We start from the raw sequence: 18,058 nt of genomic DNA on the forward strand, positions 1-18,058 counted from the left end.
CGCAAACCACATCAGCCATCTTTGTATTGTCTTCCTGTGGATGTCTTCTCCTCTTCTTTTGTATGCTTCGAAGTCAATATTTTAAATTATTGATGTGAAGACAATGGAGTAGGAGCACTGCTTGGTCTTTGTGGTAATTACATTGCGGTGCTCTTTGGATCATTCATGTGTACTGTGCTTCACTAATCTTCTGCTCATTGCATGGGTGGAAAATGGCCTACAACAAATAATTCATGGCACACTTTAGGGTTTGTGCAAAATGAAAATGCCTTTATTCTACATGGCCAGATATTAAATATCATGCAGTAGTAGTGAGAGTGTGTGTCCCATGCCATATGTTCTGAATGTGTGCTATCACAGGCTATGGTGAGGGAGCAACAGGATACCTGGGTGCCATGGCAGGCAACGGCTTCGGTAAGTGGTGCAAAAGCTTTGCCTATAGGTATTTCACATGCAAGCAGTGGACTCTCTTAAAGATTTCCTTACCTTTTTTGTTTCTGGCTACAGTCAGAAATGTCAAATGCAGTTGAAAGGATTTGCTTTGAACTCGATATCCTTTCAAATGTTTTAACATATAGCTTCTTCTCTCAGCAGGTTATGGGAATGGTTACAGCGATGGTCACGGGGCTGGTGAGTGTCAATTAGAGAAAAAAGATGTGAAATTAAGGAGGACTCGGTCTACTTAAAGGGGCCTTAGCTCACAGATATATTCATAATGCTAATTAGAGCTATGTTTCAGGACTTGGTTACCCTTCAGAGTTAGCTGACGGTGCTGAGAACAAATCAGGGAGGCGTGAAGGTAACAATTTTGCAGAGTAATAACCGGCTCAAACCCGTAACCGGTGATGGCACTAACCCGTAGATGCTTAAATCTGCAACATTTTATATAATAATAAAATAAGAGGCCGTCGAGGAAGCACACATGTCCAGTGTTTCCACTGGGTGTAGCTATTGTCTCTTATTTATAGAAGCTGACCAGTTTAATCTGGTGGTTTCTGACTTTCTGCTCATGTAGATGCTTTTTACACTATTTCATTTAAAAGTGTGAATCGGTTAATAGATGAACAGTGTCTCACCTGCACGTTTATATATATTTTTTATTTGTACAGCCCTCGGCACAGGAGGCTACGCTGGACAAGGACAGGGAGCATATGGTAAGAGATGTAATGATTTTAGCAGCATCAGAGATTACATTCTATGTGCCTCTGGCTCCCAAACACTGTTACACATAAAACACATTTCAATACTAGAAGTGTGAATGACTCTCCAAAAAGAGTGCATTATCCCATTCATAACATTTAACTGTAAACTAGTGGGAAACATTCCCAGCTGTGATGATAAAACACAGCAAAATAGTTTTAATCATAAAACAAATGCAACATTAAAGCTAAAAATATCTGTCGATCACATTTCAGTCTAATGTATTACCTTTTGATTAATTGTTGTATCAAGCTGGAGGGAAATAACCTACTACAGTTCCCCAATACGAGCTCTGTATGAATATATTATCTGTGTTTGTCACTGAAGCCCCTCTTGTCTTCTTTCAGGAGCACTTGGTGCAGGACTCGACAATTATGGTGAGCAGTGCTGACAAGATGACCTCATCCTTCTGTCACACTGTTAGTCAGGCTTCTGTCAATGTGGCTTTCTGTGCATGAGTCAGATTTGAACTGGAGGAGAATCCAGAGCTGGTTTATCATGTGCTGGTGAAAAGAGAGAAGGAATATGACTCAAGTTGACCCATCTGATTTCTTCCGTGCAGGAGGAGCTCAGGTTCCCTATGGTAACGCTCCAGTGATTGCTACTGGACTGGAGGGTAAGAGCTGCATGTGGGAGCAACTTCAATTCACTTCAATTCACCCTTTGATAAGCCCCGCCCCCTGCGAGTATCACTATTATACAATGTTTCACCATGACTAATCTATCTACAAAACCATTAATAAACATCTGAAACGCTTGGTCTGAGGAGCAGATCTGGATAGTTATCAGACCCTGGTCAGAGCTGGCCGATGCTGTGATTTGATTGGACAGTCTGCCTTTTAGGGGTGAGAGCAAAGGGTCAACTGCAACCGTAATCTAAAATAGAGTACATTTGTATTGCAGTACACATCATAGTATGTTATGATCAAACATAGCTGTCAGCTGTTAATTAGAGTCAACAGCTAAATTAAACATAACTGGAAAATTGTACGGGATAATTTGATATTTTGGGAATTACAGCGGTACATAATTCCATGTACAACGACAAATTGTTGTTTTTACACTTTGGTTTTTGTACGGGTTCAACTAACGAGATATAACATGTTAATTAGTGGGCTGTGAGTTGTCGGGAAGGACCTTTGCTTGGGCCTGTTAACTGTTTCTCTCCAGTTCCAGTCTTTTTGCTAAGCTAAGCTAACTGGCTGCTGGCTCCAGCCACAAAATGACCACACAGACGTGTAACTCTCTGCAAGAATGCAAACAGAAAGCAAAATACTAGTAGATCTAACTATGAGTTAAACTAACTAAACACTTCAAGGTAAAATAATGGACTCTCCTTTCTTGCCTCCGCCTCTTTGTTGTTTTTGTGTATCAGGATACTGATAATGGTTTATTTGTAACTGAATTTGTGTCCCTCATTGAAAGGAATAAACTCCAGGAATGAAGTACAACAGCCTCACTTTGTTACACTATAATAGCTAAACACTTCCCGGCTACCAGAACAGTTGAATAAGTAACACATTTGTCACCCCCTCAGGTGACGGTGGCTACCCGTATCCTGCTCAGCAGCTCAACCTTGGTGCCAAAACCGCCAACAAATATGGTGAGAATGAGTGTGTGAGAGCGATAAAGTGTGAAAAACGGTTTGATGGAAACATTACTGTTTAGCTGTTTCTCTAACGCAGCAGGGTGGGAAAATCTCATTAAAGGTGCAACCCTCCGTCAAACAAGATAATAGAGAAAAACAAACCAATTCTAGTTAATTAAATAAGCAAATGAGTTGTACCCCATTGGACAGACACCATATATATATATATATATATATATATATATATATATATATATATATATATGTCTTATGATCTAAGATAAGATTAACTATGAGGCTGTGCTGTGTGCGTTGTCTCTGTTTACAATATTTTGTTTTGTCATGACGTGTCCCTATTGAAGTTGAATTATCTACATATTTTGTGTTATTTCAGGAGCTGTAGCAGGATATAGAGCTCAGCAAACAGGTGGATGCTCATGTATTCTCTCATCTAAATAAACTCAGACACGCACCCTTTCACACAATGCACATCACCACATACCGTCTTTTGTCACACCAGCACACCACACTGCAATTCACATAGGTGGCTGCATGAGCATGACAGTAATCATTAGTATTTTTAGTCCTGGTTTGTCTTGAATTATTGAGATTCAGATTTTTAAGTATACCCTTTATCTGTGCACATTACCCCCAACTACCCCTGAAGTGATGAACATCATGAATGTATTGTATAAATGTAACTTCTTGTGTTTGATAAGGTTACGGTGCACAGCTAGGAGCAACTCATGATGCCTTGGGTAAGCAAGAAACCCACAGACTTCCTCATTTACGATCAACTGGTGAACTCATTAGTCATGTCTTCTTGAGTAGCAGGACAGAGTGAACTGCACATTTGTGTCATATCTAATTATTTTGCAGTGTTGCACATGTGTAAATATTACTGTGCAACTGTTCAAACATACACATTTTTCCTTGAATAAAAGAAACGAGATACAGCTATTTCTGGAGTTTTTTAAATTAATTTTGCAATGAACATGTACTTTTACTTAAATTGATTTCACGCCAAAAGTACAACTGCATGCATTATGGATTATTTTCCACTTAAGGGTATGGGACCTGCAAAGTGAATTGGCTGAGTCCTCTAATAAAGTCCAAATGTCAAAATTCTTTAAAAAAACGTTTACCCGAGCTGTCAAACCTCTTTTTCTCGCTGTTGCAGTTTTCTTTCTACATTTATAACTTTGATCCTTTCACAGAAGAGCAAGCTGGCAAACATGGCGACGTGAACGGTGCCCATGGAAATGGATACAAAGGTGAGAATGGAGGAAGGTTGACAATTGGTGCATGAAGGTCCAGTTACTATTAAAGCTTCTGAAGTTCTGTGATTCATTGCCCCCGCCCTCTTGTATTTGTCATCAACCAATCAAATGTGTGTCCTCTCTCCTCCCTGTCCTCTTTGTCTCCATCTTCATCCAGGCTAATTCAAATGACCTGGACTTCTTCAAGTGGATCATTTCCATTGTGTGTTCAGTGTAATGTGTTGTTAAAGCTTTTTGTGCGTTTCAATCCTGCCATGTTGTCTGTTTTGTCATTTCTTAACCTCATTGTCTTTTTTCTGTAAGTGGACTTTTGTCTTGTTGGTGCCCCGCCAGGCAAATTGGTGGTGATTGATGAACATAAATGTTTGTAAAGTGCAAGAAATTTGCCTCCAATGTTTTAAAATAAATATTAAAATACTTACTGTTTTAATCCAATATGTGTCAAATGAATGGAAGCTTCTGATTAAAAACATGCACACATTGTTCTCTGTAATAGCATCAACGAAACCTCATCTGTGCACAGGAAGTTTTTACCACTTCCTTGCTCATGTCGGCCAACACTGCTGAAGACTATCGCAGCACAAACCCTCAGATCAAAACCAAAAGGTATTGAGATAAAACATCAAATACTACAAAGAGTTCCAATATTATGCTTTTATTATGGTTAAACAAACATCCTGTCATTAATACTCAAAAGAATACAATGACATGATCAAATACATAAAACACACTTGTACATATATTTGTATGGACAACAAATGCACAATATGTACAATCTGCAAACATGTTCTTTTATCTGAAAAATAAGGCATTGATGAAGCAAAAAAAGAGAGTAAAGAGCTGCATTGAATCCAACTCACATTTTGACAGCTGCAAGAACATTTAGATGACCTGCCGCATATGATTAGCTGTCATGTGAAAGCCGAGGCCAGCATCTATATGATACAAATACACAGACACAGTACATACAAACAACAGTATCTTGTCTACCACTGTTCTTGTGTGGCTATGTAAGCATCAGTGAACCTAAACACGGATGTTATATCACATCAAACTTTGAAATCTCAGCAGTGAGGTTTCTCTGGTTTGAGCTTGTTTCATCCACAAACACGCCCATCTTCAACAGGATGGCCTTCGGAACAGGGTGTGCATGGCGAGACACATACAGGCTCTTCAGACTTTGACTTATAGGCGAAGGTTTATAGGCCGTGCATGTATCTCCGCTCAGACTCGGAGCACATTTCACCTCCAATTTGTAGAACAGCTGGCCATGTTGCAGGTTACAGAGATCCTCCTTGACTCCAGCGGACATAACTTTCTCACATGATCCCAACAGGTCGTCGTCCCACTTGTTGTCCTCATCCCACACTTCAAATCTCACTTTCTTTCCCGAGGACACATCTTGAGAGCCCAGGTCGACCACCATGTTCCAGTGTGGGTTGTTGTTGTTGTTAATGACAGGCGAACGCCCGACCATCAGGCCGTTGAAGGACACCTTCACGTAGCCGTCCGTGGCCGTGGAGTGGTCTCCCCAAAGACCAGAAGCCCGTTGCACAGTTATGATGACCCGTGCCATGCCCTTACGGGTCGGACAGCAGTCTTGGTTTACAGCTGGGTCATTGTGGCATTGGCAGACGCAGGTGTCCCGTGGCTCGCTCTTGATGCCGGACTGGCAGTGGCCACTGCAGTTCTTTAACAGGCCTTTCTCCAGGATGTAATGGCTAATGGCGGAGCGCAGGTTCTTCCTGACAGAGTTGCTAGTGGGCAGTAACTCGTGAAGCGAGTCCAGGGAATACGAGACTATATCTGGATATTGTGGTAGCGTGTTCAGCCATTCTTTGTAGGCCGATGGATTTTTGTCAGCAGAGAAGAGAAGGTCTGGCTCCGTGGTCTGCCCCCCCTTTGTTTCTGTGAACCTGTAGAGGAGAGAGTTGTTTCAGCAGCTTCTCTCAACAGTACATTTTTTTTACAAGTGTATTCCAGAAAACGTCACAAATTATATGAGAAAGTACCTGTCGTTGAAGAGGCTGGAGAAGGACGTCTTACTTTCCGTCTTGTCAATGTCATTCTGGCAATGTTTTGCTTGAGTTTTAATTGTGGCTTTGATGCTAGAGGACGCCTCAACTTCCAGGCACATCTTCACCTCCTCTATGCTGATGCCGTCCAGGTTGGCCTGGCACTGCCGGATGCTGGTCACAGAGCGAATACTTCCTCCTATCTTCACCTGGAGTGATACATTGAAACACGCAGTGTATTAGCAAATGTAGAACTTTGTTGTTCATTTTTCAAAAATTGCTTATGGTTTAGATCATTTCGGTTCACCTTGGTGACGTAGTGGGTGCCGAAGTTGTCAATCAGTTTGTAAAATTGTTGCTTGTTTTCAGGGCTGTACATTTTCGGGAGCTGTTTCACTGCTTTTTTAAATTCTCGGTGCAACTTGGGACTGCCGGACACTCTGTAGCTGTTCAGTGAGACCAGATTTAAAAAAACGTCTCGTATGAAATGAGTGTATCACAATAATGCATTGATTTTCAGAGTTAGGGGAGTGTACAGAAACAGGTTTCATCCCACTCCTCATCTGCTCACCTGTAGAACTCACAGGACATGCTGTGGCTTGTGAAGCTGAACTTGTCGCTCTTGGTTTTTCCCATGGAGTAACCAGCCAGTTTCGAATGAGTACCAGCGAGCATCAGTGAGGCGCCTTGATTACCCACATCAACATCTAGATTTGTCTCCCAGTTGTTCTCCACAGAAGAGGTGCTGGAGCTGACCAGTGACTCACTGGATCGGTGGAGTGCGGTGGCCACTTTCATGCTGCAGGACTGCTTCGGTCTCCAGTCCACCACTGACAACGGGAGCTTTTGCTTTTTGCTCTCTAAAAAGGGATTGCTGCACAGGGTGCATGTTTTATCCTTGCGTTTCCACTGATTCATGTTGAGCACAAAGGCTCCCTTACGCTCCATTTTGGTGATATCAAAGCCTTCCCCGGCCAAATTGGTGCCCGGAGCAAATTCTGCATCCTTGCACTGCTTGGCTGTTCCCTCCGTGCATGACTGATACGAGCACTGAGGGAAGAACAGCATGAGGCCGGCAGAGACGCACACAGTCAACAGAGACATGTCCCTGTTATTCTGAAAAAGAAAGAGTTGAACAAACACAAGCAAGTGAAGCAGTTCATTAGTACACGACCACAACGTTGGACTTCCCTGAACTACCCCTGAAGTGATGAACATCATGAATGTATTGTATAAATGTAACTTCTTGTGTTTGATAAGGTTACGGTGCACAGCTAGGAGCAACTCATGATGCCTTGGGTAAGCAAGAAACCCACAGACTTCCTCATTTACGATCAACTGGTGAACTCATTAGTCATGTCTTCTTGAGTAGCAGGACAGAGTGAACTGCACATTTGTGTCATATCTAATTATTTTGCAGTGTTGCACATGTGTAAATATTACTGTGCAACTGTTCAAACATACACATTTTTCCCTGAATAAAAGAAACGAGATACAGCTATTTCTGGAGTTTTTTAAATTAATTTTGCAATGAACATGTACTTTTACTTAAATTGATTTCACGCCAAAAGTACAACTGCATGCATTATGGATTATTTTCCACTTAAGGGTATGGGACCTGCAAAGTGAATTGGCTGAGTCCTCTAATAAAGTCCAAATGTCAAAATTCTTTAAAAAAACGTTTACCCGAGCTGTCAAACCTCTTTTTCTCGCTGTTGCAGTTTTCTTTCTACATTTATAACTTTGATCCTTTCACAGAAGAGCAAGCTGGCAAACATGGCGACGTGAACGGTGCCCATGGAAATGGATACAAAGGTGAGAATGGAGGAAGGTTGACAATTGGTGCATGAAGGTCCAGTTACTATTAAAGCTTCTGAAGTTCTGTGATTCATTGCCCCCGCCCTCTTGTATTTGTCATCAACCAATCAAATGTGTGTCCTCTCTCCTCCCTGTCCTCTTTGTCTCCATCTTCATCCAGGCTAATTCAAATGACCTGGACTTCTTCAAGTGGATCATTTCCATTGTGTGTTCAGTGTAATGTGTTGTTAAAGCTTTTTGTGCGTTTCAATCCTGCCATGTTGTCTGTTTTGTCATTTCTTAACCTCATTGTCTTTTTTCTGTAAGTGGACTTTTGTCTTGTTGGTGCCCCGCCAGGCAAATTGGTGGTGATTGATGAACATAAATGTTTGTAAAGTGCAAGAAATTTGCCTCCAATGTTTTAAAATAAATATTAAAATACTTACTGTTTTAATCCAATATGTGTCAAATGAATGGAAGCTTCTGATTAAAAACATGCACACATTGTTCTCTGTAATAGCATCAACGAAACCTCATCTGTGCACAGGAAGTTTTTACCACTTCCTTGCTCATGTCGGCCAACACTGCTGAAGACTATCGCAGCACAAACCCTCAGATCAAAACCAAAAGGTATTGAGATAAAACATCAAATACTACAAAGAGTTCCAATATTATGCTTTTATTATGGTTAAACAAACATCCTGTCATTAATACTCAAAAGAATACAATGACATGATCAAATACATAAAACACACTTGTACATATATTTGTATGGACAACAAATGCACAATATGTACAATCTGCAAACATGTTCTTTTATCTGAAAAATAAGGCATTGATGAAGCAAAAAAAGAGAGTAAAGAGCTGCATTGAATCCAACTCACATTTTGACAGCTGCAAGAACATTTAGATGACCTGCCGCATATGATTAGCTGTCATGTGAAAGCCGAGGCCAGCATCTATATGATACAAATACACAGACACAGTACATACAAACAACAGTATCTTGTCTACCACTGTTCTTGTGTGGCTATGTAAGCATCAGTGAACCTAAACACGGATGTTATATCACATCAAACTTTGAAATCTCAGCAGTGAGGTTTCTCTGGTTTGAGCTTGTTTCATCCACAAACACGCCCATCTTCAACAGGATGGCCTTCGGAACAGGGTGTGCATGGCGAGACACATACAGGCTCTTCAGACTTTGACTTATAGGCGAAGGTTTATAGGCCGTGCATGTATCTCCGCTCAGACTCGGAGCACATTTCACCTCCAATTTGTAGAACAGCTGGCCATGTTGCAGGTTACAGAGATCCTCCTTGACTCCAGCGGACATAACTTTCTCACATGATCCCAACAGGTCGTCGTCCCACTTGTTGTCCTCATCCCACACTTCAAATCTCACTTTCTTTCCCGAGGACACATCTTGAGAGCCCAGGTCGACCACCATGTTCCAGTGTGGGTTGTTGTTGTTGTTAATGACAGGCGAACGCCCGACCATCAGGCCGTTGAAGGACACCTTCACGTAGCCGTCCGTGGCCGTGGAGTGGTCTCCCCAAAGACCAGAAGCCCGTTGCACAGTTATGATGACCCGTGCCATGCCCTTACGGGTCGGACAGCAGTCTTGGTTTACAGCTGGGTCATTGTGGCATTGGCAGACGCAGGTGTCCCGTGGCTCGCTCTTGATGCCGGACTGGCAGTGGCCACTGCAGTTCTTTAACAGGCCTTTCTCCAGGATGTAATGGCTAATGGCGGAGCGCAGGTTCTTCCTGACAGAGTTGCTAGTGGGCAGTAACTCGTGAAGCGAGTCCAGGGAATACGAGACTATATCTGGATATTGTGGTAGCGTGTTCAGCCATTCTTTGTAGGCCGATGGATTTTTGTCAGCAGAGAAGAGAAGGTCTGGCTCCGTGGTCTGCCCCCCCTTTGTTTCTGTGAACCTGTAGAGGAGAGAGTTGTTTCAGCAGCTTCTCTCAACAGTACATTTTTTTTACAAGTGTATTCCAGAAAACGTCACAAATTATATGAGAAAGTACCTGTCGTTGAAGAGGCTGGAGAAGGACGTCTTACTTTCCGTCTTGTCAATGTCATTCTGGCAATGTTTTGCTTGAGTTTTAATTGTGGCTTTGATGCTAGAGGACGCCTCAACTTCCAGGCACATCTTCACCTCCTCTATGCTGATGCCGTCCAGGTTGGCCTGGCACTGCCGGATGCTGGTCACAGAGCGAATACTTCCTCCTATCTTCACCTGGAGTGATACATTGAAACACGCAGTGTATTAGCAAATGTAGAACTTTGTTGTTCATTTTTCAAAAATTGCTTATGGTTTAGATCATTTCGGTTCACCTTGGTGACGTAGTGGGTGCCGAAGTTGTCAATCAGTTTGTAAAATTGTTGCTTGTTTTCAGGGCTGTACATTTTCGGGAGCTGTTTCACTGCTTTTTTAAATTCTCGGTGCAACTTGGGACTGCCGGACACTCTGTAGCTGTTCAGTGAGACCAGATTTAAAAAAACGTCTCGTATGAAATGAGTGTATCACAATAATGCATTGATTTTCAGAGTTAGGGGAGTGTACAGAAACAGGTTTCATCCCACTCCTCATCTGCTCACCTGTAGAACTCACAGGACATGCTGTGGCTTGTGAAGCTGAACTTGTCGCTCTTGGTTTTTCCCATGGAGTAACCAGCCAGTTTCGAATGAGTACCAGCGAGCATCAGTGAGGCGCCTTGATTACCCACATCAACATCTAGATTTGTCTCCCAGTTGTTCTCCACAGAAGAGGTGCTGGAGCTGACCAGTGACTCACTGGATCGGTGGAGTGCGGTGGCCACTTTCATGCTGCAGGACTGCTTCGGTCTCCAGTCCACCACTGACAACGGGAGCTTTTGCTTTTTGCTCTCTAAAAAGGGATTGCTGCACAGGGTGCATGTTTTATCCTTGCGTTTCCACTGATTCATGTTGAGCACAAAGGCTCCCTTACGCTCCATTTTGGTGATATCAAAGCCTTCCCCGGCCAAATTGGTGCCCGGAGCAAATTCTGCATCCTTGCACTGCTTGGCTGTTCCCTCCGTGCATGACTGATACGAGCACTGAGGGAAGAACAGCATGAGGCCGGCAGAGACGCACACAGTCAACAGAGACATGTCCCTGTTATTCTGAAAAAGAAAGAGTTGAACAAACACAAGCAAGTGAAGCAGTTCATTAGTACACGACCACAACGTTGGACTTCCCTGAACTACCCCTGAAGTGATGAACATCATGAATGTATTGTATAAATGTAACTTCTTGTGTTTGATAAGGTTACGGTGCACAGCTAGGAGCAACTCATGATGCCTTGGGTAAGCAAGAAACCCACAGACTTCCTCATTTACGATCAACTGGTGAACTCATTAGTCATGTCTTCTTGAGTAGCAGGACAGAGTGAACTGCACATTTGTGTCATATCTAATTATTTTGCAGTGTTGCACATGTGTAAATATTACTGTGCAACTGTTCAAACATACACATTTTTCCCTGAATAAAAGAAACGAGATACAGCTATTTCTGGAGTTTTTTAAATTAATTTTGCAATGAACATGTACTTTTACTTAAATTGATTTCACGCCAAAAGTACAACTGCATGCATTATGGATTATTTTCCACTTAAGGGTATGGGACCTGCAAAGTGAATTGGCTGAGTCCTCTAATAAAGTCCAAATGTCAAAATTCTTTAAAAAAACGTTTACCCGAGCTGTCAAACCTCTTTTTCTCGCTGTTGCAGTTTTCTTTCTACATTTATAACTTTGATCCTTTCACAGAAGAGCAAGCTGGCAAACATGGCGACGTGAACGGTGCCCATGGAAATGGATACAAAGGTGAGAATGGAGGAAGGTTGACAATTGGTGCATGAAGGTCCAGTTACTATTAAAGCTTCTGAAGTTCTGTGATTCATTGCCCCCGCCCTCTTGTATTTGTCATCAACCAATCAAATGTGTGTCCTCTCTCCTCCCTGTCCTCTTTGTCTCCATCTTCATCCAGGCTAATTCAAATGACCTGGACTTCTTCAAGTGGATCATTTCCATTGTGTGTTCAGTGTAATGTGTTGTTAAAGCTTTTTGTGCGTTTCAATCCTGCCATGTTGTCTGTTTTGTCATTTCTTAACCTCATTGTCTTTTTTCTGTAAGTGGACTTTTGTCTTGTTGGTGCCCCGCCAGGCAAATTGGTGGTGATTGATGAACATAAATGTTTGTAAAGTGCAAGAAATGTGCCTCCAATGTTTTAAAATAAATATTAAAATACTTACTGTTTTAATCCAATATGTGTCAAATGAATGGAAGCTTCTGATTAAAAACATGCACACATTGTTCTCTGTAATAGCATCAACGAAACCTCATCTGTGCACAGGAAGTTTTTACCACTTCCTTTCTCATGTCGGCCAACACTGCTGAAGACTATCGCAGCACAAACACTCAGATCAAAACCAAAAGGTATTGAGATAAAACATCAAATACTACAAAGAGTTCCAATATTATGCTTTTATTATGGTTAAACAAACATCCTGTCATTAATACTCAAAAGAATACAATGACATGATCAAATACATAAAACACACTTGTACATATATTTGTATGGACAACAAATGCACAATATGTACAATCTGCAAACATGTTCTTTTATCTGAAAAATAAGGCATTGATGAAGCAAAAAAAGAGAGTAAAGAGCTGCATTGAATCCAACTCACATTTTGACAGCTGCAAGAACATTTAGATGACCTGCCGCATATGATTAGCTGTCATGTGAAAGCCGAGGCCAGCATCTATATGATACAAATACACAGACACAGTACATACAAACAACAGTATCTTGTCTACCACTGTTCTTGTGTGGCTATGTAAGCATCAGTGAACCTAAACACGGATGTTATATCACATCAAACTTTGAAATCTCAGCAGTGAGGTTTCTCTGGTTTGAGCTTGTTTCATCCACAAACACGCCCATCTTCAACAGGATGGCCTTCGGAACAGGGTGTGCATGGCGAGACACATACAGGCTCTTCAGACTTTGACTTATAGGCGAAGGTTTATAGGCCGTGCATGTATCTCCGCTCAGACTCGGAGCACATTTCACCTCCAATTTGTAGAACAGCTGGCCATGTTGCAGGTTACAGAGATCCTCCTTGACTCCAGCGGACATAACTTTCTCACATGATCCCAACAGGTCGTCGTCCCACTTGTTGTCCTCATCCCACACTTCAAATCTCACTTTCTTTCCCGAGGACACATCTTGAGAGCCCAGGTCGACCACCATGTTCCAGTGTGGGTTGTTGTTGTTGTTAATGACAGGCGAACGCCCGACCATCAGGCCGTTGAAGGACACCTTCACGTAGCCGTCCGTGGCCGTGGAGTGGTCTCCCCAAAGACCAGAAGCCCGTTGCACAGTTATGATGACCCGTGCCATGCCCTTACGGGTCGGACAGCAGTCTTGGTTTACAGCTGGGTCATTGTGGCATTGGCAGACGCAGGTGTCCCGTGGCTCGCTCTTGATGCCGGACTGGCAGTGGCCACTGCAGTTCTTTAACAGGCCTTTCTCCAGGATGTAATGGCTAATGGCGGAGCGCAGGTTCTTCCTGACAGAGTTGCTAGTGGGCAGTAACTCGTGAAGCGAGTCCAGGGAATACGAGACTATATCTGGATATTGTGGTAGCGTGTTCAGCCATTCTTTGTAGGCCGATGGATTTTTGTCAGCAGAGAAGAGAAGGTCTGGCTCCGTGGTCTGCCCCCCCTTTGTTTCTGTGAACCTGTAGAGGAGAGAGTTGTTTCAGCAGCTTCTCTCAACAGTACATTTTTTTTACAAGTGTATTCCAGAAAACGTCACAAATTATATGAGAAAGTACCTGTCGTTGAAGAGGCTGGAGAAGGACGTCTTACTTTCCGTCTTGTCAATGTCATTCTGGCAATGTTTTGCTTGAGTTTTAATTGTGGCTTTGATGCTAGAGGACGCCTCAACTTCCAGGCACATCTTCACCTCCTCTATGCTGATGCCGTCCAGGTTGGCCTGGCACTGCCGGATGCTGGTCACAGAGCGAATACTTCCTCCTATCTTCACCTGGAGTGATACATTGAAACACGCAGTGTATTAGCAAATGTAGAACTTTGTTGTTCATTTTTCAAAAATTGCTTATGGTTTAGATCATTTCGGTTCACCTTGGTGACGTAGTGGGTGCCGAAGTTGTCAATCAGTTTGTAAAATTGTTGCTTGTTTTCAGGGCTGTACATTTTCGGGAGCTGTTTCACTGCTTTTTTAAATTCTCGGTGCAACTTGGGACTGCCGGACACTCTGTAGCTGTTCAGTGAGACCAGATTTAAAAAAACGTCTCGTATGAAATGAGTGTATCACAATAATGCATTGATTTTCAGAGTTAGGGGAGTGTACAGAAACAGGTTTCATCCCACTCCTCATCTGCTCACCTGTAGAACTCACAGGACATGCTGTGGCTTGTGAAGCTGAACTTGTCGCTCTTGGTTTTTCCCATGGAGTAACCAGCCAGTTTCGAATGAGTACCAGCGAGCATCAGTGAGGCGCCTTGATTACCCACATCAACATCTAGATTTGTCTCCCAGTTGTTCTCCACAGAAGAGGTGCTGGAGCTGACCAGTGACTCACTGGATCGGTGGAGTGCGGTGGCCACTTTCATGCTGCAGGACTGCTTCGGTCTCCAGTCCACCACTGACAACGGGAGCTTTTGCTTTTTGCTCTCTAAAAAGGGATTGCTGCACAGGGTGCATGTTTTATCCTTGCGTTTCCACTGATTCATGTTGAGCACAAAGGCTCCCTTACGCTCCATTTTGGTGATATCAAAGCCTTCCCCGGCCAAATTGGTGCCCGGAGCAAATTCTGCATCCTTGCACTGCTTGGCTGTTCCCTCCGTGCATGACTGATACGAGCACTGAGGGAAGAACAGCATGAGGCCGGCAGAGACGCACACAGTCAACAGAGACATGTCCCTGTTATTCTGAAAAAGAAAGAGTTGAACAAACACAAGCAAGTGAAGCAGTTCATTAGTACACGACCACAACGTTGGACTTTAAGTTATTCTAGAACTCTTGTGTTTGACCTTTTTTGGCTAAGTGTTTCATTCATAAGTCTTTTATATTCCCATATATATACAGATATAAAAAAAAGAAAACTTCTTGATTTATTTTAAGCACAGCATGGATTAGCACAAGTTTATGTTTCAGACTCTTTAACCTCTATTCCAACTTTAGACTTCTTACAAGTTCTGATCAATTACTCTTTAATATTCATACAAACTAAGTCAAAATTCAAAGAATATCAAACTTTTATCATTGTTTCCCAACAGACTGTCAAACATAATTTAGCCAGGTCTTTCACAAACTCAACAACTATTACAACTCTTTGGTCAACATTTTCTCTATGAATAAATGAATACAAGATAATAATAGATGACACAATGTTTTAAACTTCCACTCTCATAAATGTGAAAGGACTTAAGGATACTTTAGAATTACTCAATGATATACCAATGAATAGTTTAACGGATGTTTAATAACTTAACGCGATATTAAATAAACCACAGGCGGTTACTTATATTCAGATAAAGTGAAAGAATATTTCAAAATCAGCGTACACTCACCTTCGTCTGGCCTGTTCACGCTGCACTTGTGCAACGGACTGTGAGCGTGAATATTAGTGCTCTGACTTTTAAAGTAAAAAAAGCAGGTTGTGAGAGGGGGGGTGTCTTTCAAAGAGCAGGGGGGAACAAAAGTGGTTTTGAGCAGCACTGAGAGGGAGGAGCTGGTGATCACGATGATCTCAAACAGATAGAGACAATATGAAAGTAAGGCTAATTGTTTCCAGTCAACGACGAACCTGAGACCACAAACCCATCATTTCTCTGAAGTGGTGGTGGGCTGTGGTCGTACTCGGTGGGTTAATCACAAGCACAAAGTTGTCTTTCAGGCCCTGAGAAGCCAGCCTCCCTGTCTTTCAAAGTTTGTGCAGGTTTTGTGGGAGGTTAAATGTGTGTAAGTGGATCTCTCTAAGCCCAACTTTGAGTAAGAAGAGGTTCTAATGTTCTAGCTCTATTAAAAAAAGACAAATCCAGTAAAATGACTCGCATGACAAAATATATCTGCCTATAGGCACTGTCTGGGTGTCCCTTTAATATAGATGAAGGGACATATTATGACACAATGGAGCCCTGGAGACATGTAAAGGACCCCCATCTCTCCCTCCATAAGAACAAGAGCCACATATTCAAAAATAAATAGTTTTGCATGTCTTTGTAGATGTTTTTTTTATCACTCCGTGGTCCTTTTTATGTCCCTTTTGTGGTTTTGCATATCTTTGTAGTTGTTTTGTGTGTCTTATTTTGTAATTGTGCGTCCCTTTTTGATAGTTTTGCATGGTAGTTTTGCACTTTTAAAAGCATGCACCTGTCCTCCCGACTGCATTCCCCCGTGGTTTTTAAATGCAGTATTTCAGACAGTTGGTCTACTGGAGAAAATATTCTCCTCTAAACTTGTTTACCCCTTTTAAATAAACCCTCTCTGGATCCCTCTCGTTTAAGAAAAACATGAAATCTACAAAGACTGGACAAACCACAGACTGTTTCCTTAAACCATCATTTTTGTAACAGTTCAGCTCCACACCTTCTTTCTGTTAATAGTTGTTTTCATTAGATCTGTTTGTCTATTAACTCTCTTGTCATTTCAGACCCGGTCATTCACACCTGATCATCCTTCATTCCCTTCACCTGGTTCTCACGCCCATCTCACCTGCAACCCATTCCCTCGTTAGTCACTCACTACTTAGGTTCCCTCACTTGCACTTGTCCTCTACCAGATTGTCTTGTGTTTTGAGACCAAGTTCTCCAGCGTGTATTGTTCATGTCTTGTCCTAAAAATATTCTGTTCAGTAAAGGACTATTTCTTACTACCTCTGTTTCGTCCATTGTGCTTGGGTCCCTGGTCTTCGATCCGTGACAATTTTAGACTTGGGCAATTTGCTCAAGTGTTGGTGGGCTGTGGCTGAAGATGAGAAGAGGAGACACTCACGGTCAATGTCTCGAGACTACCACGCAAGCAAGCAACATGTGTTTTTGTTGTATATATTTGTTGTCTGACCATTTTAATGTATAACAAAATATTGATGGAAACCTACTAAACTAATGCAAATCTAATATGAAGAAATAACATATTACAAATAAACTGAGAAAGAAACATTTTTCAGAGATGAAACTTTAGTGTCATTCCACAGAGTCCTGAGACAACACAATGCTGTTTAGCACCTTACCAGATTTGCAAATAGCAGAGCAGATTCATCTACATATGTATAGAGGTGTGTATCACAGTAAAGGGTAGATATAAATATGCTAATATATATACAAAAAACATGGTCATAAAGTAGGAAAAATGCAGTGCAGATGTATAAGTAGTGAATATAAATATGAACACAACAGAGGTGAGATATGTGCAGTGTGGACCGCAGTATACATGTGTAAGGGTTGTAAAGGCATTTATAGTACAGTTAGTGTAATATATTGCAGAGGCAACAAAAAACAATCAATGAAAAATGCATTGATTCATACATTAAAAGTACATTTGTATCAGCACAAAAGAGATGTAAAAAGGAGCACTGTAGGAGAGGAACTAACCGATATATGACACTTGTATTATATGAAGACATTAAAAAAAAAGAACACATCAATGATTCTACTCTTCACTTCTCTCCTCCACTTTCTGCATAATTGGGACTCGCTCTGTGATGTCAACCACATTATGATTAATGTGCCATGTGAGTTGTGTCTTGCTCGTCACAGAGGTGTGGTTGTAGGCGGCTTCTTGTGAGACAGTCCAAGCAGCAGAGAGGGGTGAAAGGTGGAGGCGGTGTGATTCATCCAGACCCACAACGGTTCTCTCACATTAGAGAATTACAGCGCGTCACCTGGTGCCTTCAGGGGCTCCTCGGAAACGTCTAGATCCAAGTGCATCTATTTCTTTTGTTCAGTAATAACAGCAAAATTGACCCCCATAACGACAGTATTTCTGTTGTTGTTTGGAAGTTTAAGTCATTACTAGCATATATGAGGTTTGAGCGCTTCACTCAAACTCATGGTTCTGATCTATTTATAGACCTGATTTCTCATGAAGAAAATCTAAGACTTCCATGATTTCTAC

General features: G+C 42.0%; 4 protein-coding genes across 4 annotated transcripts; 1 reads left to right on the top strand and 3 right to left on the bottom strand.

The window, feature by feature from the left end:
• Nucleotides 1-1,051: 1,051 nt before the first annotated feature.
• LOC117735565 lies at nucleotides 1,052-4,237 on the top strand. The gene is made up of 8 exons (XM_034540249.1): nucleotides 1,052-1,154; nucleotides 1,548-1,577; nucleotides 1,763-1,816; nucleotides 2,738-2,803; nucleotides 3,183-3,215; nucleotides 3,508-3,546; nucleotides 4,006-4,062; nucleotides 4,226-4,237. The coding sequence occupies exons 1-8, from the start codon at nucleotides 1,061-1,063 to the stop codon at nucleotides 4,228-4,230; spliced, it is 378 nt and encodes a 125-aa protein (XP_034396140.1). The 5' UTR covers nucleotides 1,052-1,060; the 3' UTR covers nucleotides 4,231-4,237.
• A 470-nt stretch (nucleotides 4,238-4,707) lies between these two features.
• LOC117735695 (perforin-1-like) lies at nucleotides 4,708-7,218 on the bottom strand. The gene is made up of 4 exons (XM_034540517.1): nucleotides 6,655-7,218; nucleotides 6,391-6,529; nucleotides 6,081-6,292; nucleotides 4,708-5,984 (listed from the first exon to the last, which is right to left on the bottom strand). Exons 1-4 carry the CDS (start codon nucleotides 7,185-7,187, stop codon nucleotides 5,108-5,110), a joined length of 1,761 nt encoding a protein of 586 aa, XP_034396408.1. The 5' UTR covers nucleotides 7,188-7,218; the 3' UTR covers nucleotides 4,708-5,107.
• Nucleotides 7,219-8,543: 1,325 nt separating this feature from the next.
• LOC117735697 (perforin-1-like) lies at nucleotides 8,544-11,063 on the bottom strand. Its single transcript, XM_034540518.1, has 4 exons — nucleotides 10,491-11,063; nucleotides 10,227-10,365; nucleotides 9,917-10,128; nucleotides 8,544-9,820 (listed from the first exon to the last, which is right to left on the bottom strand). Exons 1-4 carry the CDS (start codon nucleotides 11,021-11,023, stop codon nucleotides 8,944-8,946), a joined length of 1,761 nt encoding a protein of 586 aa, XP_034396409.1. The 5' UTR covers nucleotides 11,024-11,063; the 3' UTR covers nucleotides 8,544-8,943.
• Nucleotides 11,064-12,379: 1,316 nt separating this feature from the next.
• LOC117735687 (perforin-1-like) lies at nucleotides 12,380-15,595 on the bottom strand. The gene is made up of 5 exons (XM_034540497.1): nucleotides 15,514-15,595; nucleotides 14,327-14,871; nucleotides 14,063-14,201; nucleotides 13,753-13,964; nucleotides 12,380-13,656 (listed from the first exon to the last, which is right to left on the bottom strand). The coding sequence occupies exons 2-5, from the start codon at nucleotides 14,857-14,859 to the stop codon at nucleotides 12,780-12,782; spliced, it is 1,761 nt and encodes a 586-aa protein (XP_034396388.1). The 5' UTR covers nucleotides 14,860-14,871; nucleotides 15,514-15,595; the 3' UTR covers nucleotides 12,380-12,779.
• Between the last annotated feature and the right edge of the window lie 2,463 nt (nucleotides 15,596-18,058).

The sequence above is a fragment of the Cyclopterus lumpus genome, chromosome 8 (assembly GCF_009769545.1).
Source record: "Cyclopterus lumpus isolate fCycLum1 chromosome 8, fCycLum1.pri, whole genome shotgun sequence".
Taxonomy (NCBI): domain Eukaryota; kingdom Metazoa; phylum Chordata; class Actinopteri; order Perciformes; family Cyclopteridae; genus Cyclopterus; species Cyclopterus lumpus.

Excerpts from the sequence above, each read along its gene's own strand:
- LOC117735695 (XM_034540517.1), bottom strand. The coding sequence starts at position 7,187 with ATGTCTCTGTTGACTGTGTGCGTCTCTGCCGGCCTCATGCTGTTCTTC. Across the intron at positions 6,293-6,390 it reads GCACCCACTACGTCACCAAG|GTGAAGATAGGAGGAAGTAT; the intron begins GTGAACCGAAAT and ends GTATCACTCCAG. Across the intron at positions 5,985-6,080 it reads TCCAGCCTCTTCAACGACAG|GTTCACAGAAACAAAGGGGG; the intron begins GTACTTTCTCAT and ends TCTCCTCTACAG.
- LOC117735565 (XM_034540249.1), top strand. The coding sequence starts at position 1,061 with ATGAACAGTGTCTCACCTGCACGTTTATATATATTTTTTATTTGTACA. Across the intron at positions 1,155-1,547 it reads ACAAGGACAGGGAGCATATG|GAGCACTTGGTGCAGGACTC; the intron begins GTAAGAGATGTA and ends GTCTTCTTTCAG. Across the intron at positions 1,578-1,762 it reads TGCAGGACTCGACAATTATG|GAGGAGCTCAGGTTCCCTAT; the intron begins GTGAGCAGTGCT and ends TCTTCCGTGCAG.
- LOC117735687 (XM_034540497.1), bottom strand. The coding sequence starts at position 14,859 with ATGTCTCTGTTGACTGTGTGCGTCTCTGCCGGCCTCATGCTGTTCTTC. Across the intron at positions 13,965-14,062 it reads GCACCCACTACGTCACCAAG|GTGAAGATAGGAGGAAGTAT; the intron begins GTGAACCGAAAT and ends GTATCACTCCAG. Across the intron at positions 13,657-13,752 it reads TCCAGCCTCTTCAACGACAG|GTTCACAGAAACAAAGGGGG; the intron begins GTACTTTCTCAT and ends TCTCCTCTACAG.
- LOC117735697 (XM_034540518.1), bottom strand. The coding sequence starts at position 11,023 with ATGTCTCTGTTGACTGTGTGCGTCTCTGCCGGCCTCATGCTGTTCTTC. Across the intron at positions 10,366-10,490 it reads ATGTCCTGTGAGTTCTACAG|CTACAGAGTGTCCGGCAGTC; the intron begins GTGAGCAGATGA and ends CTCACTGAACAG. Across the intron at positions 9,821-9,916 it reads TCCAGCCTCTTCAACGACAG|GTTCACAGAAACAAAGGGGG; the intron begins GTACTTTCTCAT and ends TCTCCTCTACAG.